The following is a 10,599-nucleotide window of genomic DNA, read 5'->3' as shown; positions in this document are numbered from 1 at the left end:
CCATCTGCAGACATGTCTGTATATTTTAAATTTTTGTTTCTCACAATAACTGAAGAAAAACCTGAATCCCCTTGCTAAAGTGAAGGTGTTCATTATGCTCCCTCAAAGCATGTGGGATCACTGTAGGTCTGCGGACTCTTCAAGCACTATGTTAACCAACTTGCTAAGCAATTTGTTAAATTCATCCCCATTTAGCAAAGAAGCATCAGAATGCTGCTTTTCCTGAAATTTCATCTTAAGCTCAGACAAAAAATGGGTTTCTCCTCATACTTTGCTAATTCCACCTCTCCCAACTTGGATGGCCTCGTTTTGCAGATTTGAACAGCTCACACAGAGAGCTCAGTGCAGGAGCAAAGGTCGCTCCCCCTGGCACAGTCTCTGTGTGGTGCTGGAAATACAGGCTGGAGATCAGTAAGCTGACCGTGTCTGCACAGCCCTGACACAGCTCTCAGAGTTGCTGTTCTTTCTTACGAGCTTCCTGTGCACTTCCTTGTGGCCTCTCTCCAGGCTGCATTTTCATTTTCTTCTTTTAGTGCTTCTTTGCCATTCCTTGCTGAGACCACCAGCACCCAGGCTCTGCACAGATCGTCAGAGACACCTTGCATGTATGAGATCATCAACACCAGCAATCAGTTGTGTATTACGTATTTTCATCCACAGGTAACCTTAAAATTTCCTTCTGTGCAGTAACTTTATAAACAAGATTTTACTCTGGTTTAGTGACAATAATGACTTTAATCAAAAATAATCACTTGAAACTTACACCTGTTTTAACATTTCTCATTTTTGCCTGAAGTAGCTCAGCCTAATTTCAAAGGTGTTTATTTTAGCTCACAGCAGTCGCTGCAGGGTCAAATGCCTGGCATTCAGAGATACCTCAGTCCTGCAAACACTTTTTTCTGCCTTTCTCTGATATATCTGAGTTACAGTATGTAGGCTACACTTCAAGTCAGAGCTGTGCTGGGCAGTGGTGCTGCACTTTGTGCTGTGTGGAGGTTGGTGGTAGAGGCAGAATTTAGCCAAGATTGGTTGGCATTATCCCTCTGCGAGTGTTCCAGCAGTATTGTGTCTGCCTGTCACTATATAATCATACTAAGCTATTATCCAGAAACTGCAGACTGGCAGAAGTCTTTTTCTATACTTTATGTTCACATTTTTTTCTCTATGCTCATATAAAAGTGCTCTTAACAGCCTACAAACACTTTTTAAACTGAGTCAAAATGACGATTCCAACACATTCACATTTGCGAGAAGTGTTTATTTTATCTTACATGAAAGGCGTCGAGGTCTGTAAAAAGCTGAGCAGAAATCAGTGCTCTACCTTGCTGCAAACCAGTTGGTGATCATGGCTGGAAAGTCCCACACTTCGTAACTTTGCAGGCCACTCTGGGCCTTTCATTATATGTCGGTACAGTTTCCAGTTGCTGGAGAACCTCTGTGCCCTCAATCAGTTGCCTGCAGTAGGGAGGAATAGCAGCTTTGATCCACCTTTGCTGCCTGAGCAGTATCCCCTGTCCCTGAAGCCAGCTCTGCAGCCACCATAACAAAGCCAGGCGGGCTCTGCTCTTTATTCTTCACAATGGGGTAAAAAACACCATTGGTTCTTGATAAAATAGTTGCTGTTTAGCTTTTTAGGGGATATGAAAATACTGAGTTATGGCAGTTACATTTATTTAAAGAAACAAGTCTTGTACCAGCTACGAATGGCCATTAATTTTGAGGAGAAAGAAGTAAAAAACTATGTTATCAGAAGTGACAGTTATTGGAAGTGTTTCCCTGAGAAATACCTTTCATTTCCTCCCTTTGCAATGCCAACCTGAATCCTTGAAAACAGTCCAACATTCTGCAATCTTTACAGTTTTCAAGATCTTTCGAAAAAGGCTTAGATAATTAAAAGTACAAATTATCTGAACTTTTCCTCTGTTTTGAAAGTGAGATGGCTACAAGAGAAAATGTTTTCCAGTTTTTTCTATATGTTAATTAAGAGCTTGTCCTGCAAAGATTAGCCTCGTAACAGAGGTCAATTGTGCTCAAGGATCCTGCACCTTCCAGATTACACAGCTGGTGGCAAGGCAGGAATTGAAGGTAAACACCATGGGTTGGAAATCTATCTAGGCAGCCACCAACTTGGCTTGTTCACTGTAGCTTAGGCAGTCATGCTTTTCATGTCCTTCCAAAATACTATCTGTAACAGCGACATGAAAGCAGCACAGCAGATTTCTCTTTCTGAAGCAAACTGCACAGAGCAATGATCATCCTCATTACATTTATTTTCATAAATAAAAAATCCCAACAGAGCCAGCCCTGCATTAATTTACTGAGACTGACATTCACTAAAACAATTTATCTTGGCCATGAGGGCTGAGCAGAAACTAGAGGCTTTGCTCCAAGCCCATTAGGACACACCTTCAGCTGACACCAAGCTATGCAAGCACCTCTTTGCAGCCTTTGTCCTTGAGAGATTCCAGCAGTTCTCTTAGCTTTGCCGTTGGGTTTTCCAGCTTGATCAAGCCAGGCCAGGGCAAATAAATGGAAAAAAGGGTGTTACTAGACACATCAAATGTGACTTATCCATCCTCTCCCTGGCCAGAGATATCCATGTTGCAGTTGCCATGTCCTGCAGAGCTAGGGTAACCTATGTGCTGCAGCAGATGCAAACTTGTGCATACATACCCAAAAGCCACACATTTTTTGTCCAGGTAGGGAACTGGCTGGAGCGTGATGTAGAACTGGGAGCCATTGCTGTGGCGGCCCTTGTTAGCCATCCCAAGGACTCCTCTTCCCTTGTGAGGGATGGCAAAGTTTTCATCTGGGAAAAGAGTTCAGGGATAAAAGGCAGAATCTGTACTGCTTTCTCTGTTCCTCTTTGCTTCCAGCTCCCATGACCTCCCATGTCTTTCTTTCCCACTCGCCCTTTTCCTTTTTCTACAAAGGTCCCTCATCAAGTCAAGTGTTAGTAAAGTCTGGTATGAACCAATGTCCTTCCTTGAAGCATCTTCCCACTAATATTCAGTTCTCAAGCAAGCAAAGAAGCCAATTAAAATATTTGGATTTTATCATTTTTTAAAATAATTTTTACCCTTTCTCCGAAGCTGATTCATAAAAACGGTAATTAAATGTTAACTGAATTGTTACTCCCTGAGTGCTGACTTGTGGTTTGCAAAACATCTTCAGCAGTCTAATTTTGGATTAGAATGCTTTGTGCTATGACACGGCTCTCCTGTCCAAGTGATTCTCTGTAATTACCTCAGTACTTTGAGCTTGTCACAGTAAAATGTAGCTGCGTCCCATTAATTTCAGCAGGCATTGCAGTGAATGGAGGCGTGCCAGCCACCCAGTTTTGCAGAAAAGTTTCACCATCTGACAGAGGCATCTGTCACTGCTTGCATATATCAAAGATATTTGTCCTCTGCCCTCTGTGTAAATAGTTTGGCAGGAAGAACTCGGAAAGCAATCTACGCCTTAAAATAGGCATACCCAAGTGAACACCTTGCTAGGGGATGAAAAGCAATGTGAAGCTTTTAAAGAAAAAGGAGAAGAACCAGAGCCCTGGGCAGCAGAGCTCAAACCTGCCTGGCTACTCAATTCCAGCCTGCTTTGGCTTGGTCCCATAGCCTCGAGGTGGAAGCGGGCTCTTCGCTGCCTTTGAAAATAAAGTTTTCAGCGACACTTGGCACTTCTGATCTCACTGCTGGCTGCTGCCCAGCCTGCTCAAGTGTAACATTGGTAGTGACGCTGTCAGTAAGAAAGCTTTTACATAAGAGAGCATAAATCAGTTTCAGAAGCGCTGTAGCTGACCTAAAATGTCTTTATGGGTAGCATTTAATCCAAACAGAATATCCCAAATGTCTATGTCAATTACATGGATTATTTTTCTTAAATATTGCATGTAATAATGTTCTTTTTTCCTTATATCTAATTACTTCCTATCAGCAGGGGGAACATTTATTGTTAAATTTGCTCACACCTGTCATTTCCCGACCTTCACAGCTTTATAGGCATTCTGCACTCAGTTGGATTCAAAAGTAATTCACATTTGGAGCTGCAGAACTGATAGTGGCAATGCATGTGGTGTGCACGAGCCTTAAAAGCTGCCTGAGATCCAGGAAATCTGGAGTTAAAGCCAACTCACTTCCATTACTTTAAACATATTTAAGCAAAAGGTATCAGCTGCCTGGAGATCTGCAGCTAATCCACTTCTGTGTGAGCGTTTGCAGTTTGAAGCAGGCAGGCAGGTGACCCTCTGCCCTGATTTTGGTGGGGAAAAGGACTGGTGGAGCTGAGCATCCAGTGCAGGGACCAAGACTGCAAGTCAGTTCTTAAGCCAAAATCTCACTGAAAATCAAACCATTTCCTCTAGGGAAACAAAGGGAAATTCTCAGGTTATTCTGTAAGATCGAATAAACAGCTTGATTTTTATTGAAATTTGACATTTGTGCAGTGAGATAATTTAGAGAACGTACCTTCAAATGTGGGACCATAAATTGACTCGCCTCCATCTCCTTTCCCAGTTATGTCTGTTGGGTAGACATGGAGTAATGATCAGAGGTCAGGTGGATCACGGGCATAGCTCAAGGTTATCTCAATGGCTCCAGCAGAGCTTGGAGACATGAGTTGCCCATCTTCCAGGGAAGCCAAAATTACTCTTTTAATACCAACATTTTAACAGACTTTTTGGGAGAACTTTTTAGGGATCACTGCATCAGCCAAGGTAGGGGCAGGCTGGGAGAAGGGCATCGGTTGCAGTGAGTGGGGTTAGAGCAAGGAAGGGGGAAAATGCAGCTATGATGTTATGGCAGATTAATACTGCTAACTGGCCTGAGAAAAATGATTTGGTAAAAGAGAAATGGAAAAAGATTTCTGATGGGCAAGGTAATAATTTTAGATTGCTTTGTGGACTACATAGATAGCTGCTTAGACATTCTTGGACTTTTAAAGTTCATCTTCAAAGTATAAACTAAAAATGGATTTGAGCAGTCCCACTTGGTGTAGCAGGGCAAACGTGGGTAAGAAATACAGGTAGGTAAGACAGATGATTAACCAAAGTAATGAAGGCAATCTCTTCTGATACAGCTCTCTATCTTGTCCTCTCTCAGGGTGTCAGACAGCCTCTGTTATGAGATCTTCACAGTGCCTTTCTCCTCTGTACTCAGTGCCTGACTCCAGGCATGGTTCTGCTGCTCAAGCAGCTCACCAGCATGTCTGACGTGGCTCTGAGACTTGACTAAGTGCCTTCATAAATTAATCTCTCAATAAAACAAGTAATATGTTTTCCTGTGGCTATTCCTAGTGTTTTAGCGTTTTCATTTAGTTTTCTAAGTACTTAGTGAAAGATCTTTTGAAGAAGTGTTGAATAATAAAAAGAACAAGTTATCTATACATTTCCTCTATTTAGAGAGTGAGATGGCTAAACTTTCTAGTTTTCATATGTATTAAAATCTTATCCTGCTCTTAATAAGACATTAGCTTTAGTTCGGTTACATCTGCTTGGACTATAACCCATGCTGGTCATCCTGTCCCAGTTCTGCTGTGACCCAAATTTACTCAGGACATTTGGAAATGCACCTCCTCCTTGGATCCACACGGGTTTTACAAACCGATGAAAACAGGAATTTTTGTAAGTGAGCTCTTGACCACTGCTGGCAGACATCACTCCTCCTTCGCACAGAGCACGGAAATTCTCACAGGTTTTGGGGCATACATCAGAAAAGAGCTGTAAAATGAGTATGAGAGAAAAAATATGAAATTCATAACTGACATCAGCTGTCCAGATTTCAGCCTCCTTTCCCTCAGGAAGTGAAAACCCAATGTTTGGTATCTTTTCTCTTTGCTTTTGCTGTTCTACTCAGCCACTTACCTCAAACAGAAGTGTCCCAATGGGCTGCTCCTCAATGGTTATGTCCAAATACACAAACATGTGCTGTTTGAGCCAGAAAAACAAATCCAGTGAGATGAAGGACAACTTTCAGTGCAGCCCTTCCTTTCTAACGCAGGTCAATGCCAGCAGCTCAGTGTGAGCCATCTCAGCATGTCTGTGGGATGGTCAGCACAGAACCATATTCCTAATGCTTTGTTTAAACAAACAAAGAGGCAAAGGATGTTTCACTCTTCTGGGCAGAAATAATCCTGCAGTGTTAGAACCATCTTCACCCTGTACTTGTTTGTGTGCTGTTGTGGCCCATATCACAGAATCACAGAATCGCAAGGTTGGAAACGACCTGCAAGATCATCTAGTCCAATCACCCTCCCATTCCTATTAGTACCAGAAGCTACTAAACCATATCTCGCAGCTCCTCATCCAGGCGCCTCTTGAACACTGCCAGGGACGGCAACTCCACCACCTCCCTGGGCAGGATATAATATGGGCAGGATAAGTGAATTAGCAAGAACAGCCATCACTCCACCAAGAGGGACAGTTCTTGAGCACTGCCCTTTATGCTCAAATCCACATGGAATCAGTGTGATATTTGCTGTGCTTCAACTGAGTACTGTGTTTTATCTGGAGTACAATGTCCACTTCTGGGCTTCCCATTTGAAGAAGGCTGGGAACTTCTAGAGAGAGTCCAGTGGAGGGCCACAAAGATGATAAGGGATCTGGAGCATCTCCTTTATGTAGAAAAGCTGAGAGACATGGGACTCTTCAGCCTGGAGAAAAGAAGACTGAGGGAGGATCTTATCAATGCTTGTAAATATCTAAAGGGCAGGAGTCAAGTGGATGAGTCTGGGCTTTTTTTGGTGGTACACAGTGACAGGACAAGGGACAACAGGCACAAATTGGAACACAGAACTTTCCATATGAACGTGAGGAAAAACTTCTTTACAGTGAGAGTGACAGAGCACTGGAGCAGGCTGCCCAGAGAGGCTGTGGAGTCTCCTTCTCCGGAGATGTTCAAGACCCACCTGGACACTTTCCTGGGGAACCTACTGTAGGGAACCTGCTTTTAGCAGGGAGTTGTACTCAGTGATCTCCACAGGTATCTTCCAACCCCTACAATTCTGAGATTCTGTGATAATGCACTCAGTTGGTTAACACACCTCGCACTCTTGTAAAACCACATTACTTGCCTGGCTGCTCTTCAGGTGTTTGGTGTAGAAATCCTCCGTGATTGCTTGGTAAAGGGCCTCAGGCTTAAAATCGCGGTAGCCCCATTTGCAGTAGGCCCACTTGAGCAACTCCTTCTCATCGCCCAGCAGCCTTCCATTAAGAAAGCACATCACGCGGGAGGCATATCCCCACACCTCGCCTCTCAGCTCCTGCATGGAAGAGGGAGAGCACAGAGCCTCAAGGGGTTATTTTCACATTTAGTAAAGATGCAATTGGTAATGCTGTACAAACAAGGTAAAGTGCCCTGTGGTATTTTTGTGCTTCTCCTACTTTTGAACTCATAAATCTTGCTAACCCAGAGAATCTGCAGCGGTTTTGGTGAGGTGTGCTGGAAGGGAAAGCTGGCACGGCAGCTGGGCAACTGAGGCAAGGAGTAAAGCAAGGAGTAGCTGAGATCTCTTGGTTTGTTTGGCCCAGAGCAGAAGAGATGAAGGGGGGGCCAAATGGTGGCCTATAGCTCCTCACAGGGACTGGAGGGGCACAGCTGAGCTGTTAGAATCATAGTATGACCAAGGTTGGAAAAGACCTCAAAGATCATCCAGTCCAACCATCCACCTACCACCAATATTTCCCCACTCAAAAATGTCCTTTAGTACAACATCTAAAAATGTCTTGAACACCTCGAGGGATGGTGACTCTACCACCTCCCTGGGCAGCCCATTCCATCACCTGACAGCTCTTTTGGAGAAGAAATTTTTCCTAATATCCATCCTGAACATCCCCTGGCTCAACTTGAGGCCATTCCCTCTTGTCCTATCACTAGTTATGTGGGAGAAGAGGCCAACTCCCACCTCACCACAGCCTCCTTTCAGGGAGCTGTAGAAAGCAATAAAGTCTTCCCCTGAGCCTCCTCATCATCGGACTGAACAATCCCAATTCCCTCAGCTGTTCCTCATAAGACTTGTGCTCCAGACCTCTCACCAGCTTCATTGCCCTTCTCTGGACATGCTCCAGGACCTCAGTGTCTTTCTTGTAATGAGGGGCCCAGAACTGAACACAGTAATCGAAGTGCAGCCTCACCAGAGCTGAGTACAGAGGGACAGTCCCCTTCCTGCTAGCAAAACTATTTCTGATACAAGCCAGGATGCCATTGGCCTTCTCGGCCACCTGGGCACACTGCTGGCTCATGTTCAGCCACGCATCGACCAACAGCCCCAGGTCCACTTTCTCCTCACAGTCTTCCAACCACTCTGCCCCAAGCCTGTAGCGTTAATCAGGGTTGTTGTGGCCAAAGTGCAGAACCCAGCACTTGGTCTTTTTGAACTTCATCCCAACTGGCTTAAGCCCAGTGATCCAGCCTGTCCAGGCTCTGAAGGGCCTTTCTACCCTCAGGCAGATGACGCTTCCTTCCAGCTTGGTGTTATCTGCAAACTTAAACTGAGGGCGCACTCATCCAGGGCTGTCAGCTTCTCCAACACAATACTGTGGGAGACAGTATCAAGGCTTTGCTGAAGTCCAGGTAGACTATGTCAGCAGCCTTTCCCTCATCCACCACGTGGGTCACTCAATCACAGAAGTAGAGAAGGAGATCAGGCTGGTAAAGCAAGATCTTGATTTTGTGAATCCATTCTGGCTGGGCCTGATTCCCCAGTTGTCCCACACATACTGTGGGATCTTGCTCAAGATGATCTGTTCCATAGCCTTTCCTGGTACTGAGGTCAGGCTGACAGGCCTATAGTTCCCTGGATCCTCCTTATGACTTTTTTCCTTCTTGCAGATAGGAGTCACATTGGCAAGCCTCCAATCCTCTGGGATCTCTCTGTCTGACCAAGAATGCTGACAGATGGTAGAAAGCTGCTTGGGAATCACTCCACCAGAGGGAGGAGTAGTAGGTCTCTAACTGTTTCCACCTGAATCGAGGGTGGTTTATCCTGCCCCCCATCCCAGACTTCCAGGTCAGGAGGTAGAGTATCCTGAGGATAACTGGTCTGACTTTTAAAGACAGATCTAAAGAAGGCATTGAGAACCTCAGCCTTTTTCTTATCCTCAGTGGTCACGTTCCCTGCCACATCCAGTAGCAGACAGATTTTTCTCTCCTTAGCCCTCATCTTACTGTTAATATATTTGTAAAAAAGGTTTTTGTTCTTTTACTACAGTGGCCAGGTTGAATTTAAGCTGGACTTTTACCTTTCTAGGGACAAGACCTAGGAAAACGGCATGGAGCTGCATTAGGGCAGAGTCATGCTGGATGTTAGGAAGAGCTTCTTCATGAGAAGGTGATCAGGCACAGAACATGCTGCCAGGCTACCTAGGCTGGTCATAACGCTGAGCTTGCTGGAGTTGAAGAATCTCCTGCACAGCATGCTCAGACATATATTTTCATTTTTAGGGAGTCCTGTGTGGAGCCAGAAGTTGGAGTTAATGATCCATACAGTCCGTTCCAACTCAGGATTTTCTATTACTCATAAGCCAAGATTTACTTGATTATAGACATGCAACTATCTAATAGTTGTAAGAGTTACCTTCTTTTTCTTCTGTAAATATTCATTCCATGCAAATTCTAATAAAGGATGTACTACAGGATCTGCAAACTTGCTTGGAAACTTCAGCTTCAGTGCCTAGATATACCAAATGTGGAAAAACAGATTGCTTACAAGCAGTATAATAGCTCCACCCATCCATCCTATCCATGCTTGCACTTCCCTAATTAATTACAACCTAAGCCAAATCCTCAGTAAGTCCAATGATTGCATTACACCCGTCCTGCACTGGCGTAATTCCTGGCACCTGCAGAAGCACAAACTGCTCTGAACACCCGCTCACAAATGTTGTGGGAGATTTTGTAAAAATGTCTGCTTCACAGATATGAATTACACTCTCCTCCTCTGCCACATGAGATAGTTGCAAGCAGCAAGACATTCAAAGATATCTGAGTGTCATCAGCTGCATTTCTGCATGCATTTCAACAGCTGCAGTCCTGTAGGTGACTGAGCCCAGGGGCGAGGATGTGGGACAAGGCAGGACTTCATTGTGCATGGCTCTACTGTGTGTTGTGTGGGACTGTTCAGCTATCCCCAGCTCCGTGGAGCATCCCTGGGGCTCCCAGGCCCTCCCACCCCAATTCCATTCATTCCAGCACTCCCCACTGCTCCCATTTACCTCTGCTGTGCACTTGGCTACGTGGAAAGCTGTGTCCTGGAGCAAGCCGGTCACCTCCACCACCAAGGGCAGCCACTCACCATCCATAGCAACTCTTTGTCAACAGGGCCCAGCACCATGGCAACACAGCAAGGAGGGGGGGAAAGGAGGGTGGAAAGGGAAGGGGGTGGGGGGGCAGAGCCTGCCTGCAGCATGCATACATCCTGTAGAACTCTACAGAAAGTTAGGGAATGCCCAATCTCTCTTTTTACTGAGGAGAAAGAAAAAGTGGATGACATGCAACACATGCTTACAGAACTGCAGGAGCTGGCACCCAGATCTTGTTACTGATCCCCTGAATGCTGCAGCATTTAAAGGATTGCCCTGGGATGAGAATCCTGATCCTGACAGTGGCT

General features: G+C 44.9%; 1 protein-coding gene across 1 annotated transcript; it reads right to left on the bottom strand.

Annotated features, from left to right (window-relative positions):
* Positions 1-1,343: 1,343 nt before the first annotated feature.
* Positions 1,344-10,291, bottom strand: PPIL6 (peptidylprolyl isomerase like 6; the record flags this gene model as incomplete). Its single annotated transcript, XM_079549869.1, is given in 10 exon segments — positions 1,344-1,455; positions 2,674-2,809; positions 4,464-4,517; positions 5,545-5,713; positions 5,858-5,920; positions 7,036-7,254; positions 9,568-9,663; positions 9,761-9,763; positions 9,767-9,832; positions 10,205-10,291. Coding segments are annotated over 10 exon segments (1,005 nt in total).
* Positions 10,292-10,599: the final 308 nt, after the last annotated feature.

This window comes from Tetrao urogallus, assembly GCF_951394365.1.
Source record: "Tetrao urogallus genome assembly, chromosome: 2".
Classification (NCBI taxonomy): domain Eukaryota; kingdom Metazoa; phylum Chordata; class Aves; order Galliformes; family Phasianidae; genus Tetrao; species Tetrao urogallus.
This window is presented reverse-complemented; position numbering and strand designations above follow the sequence as displayed.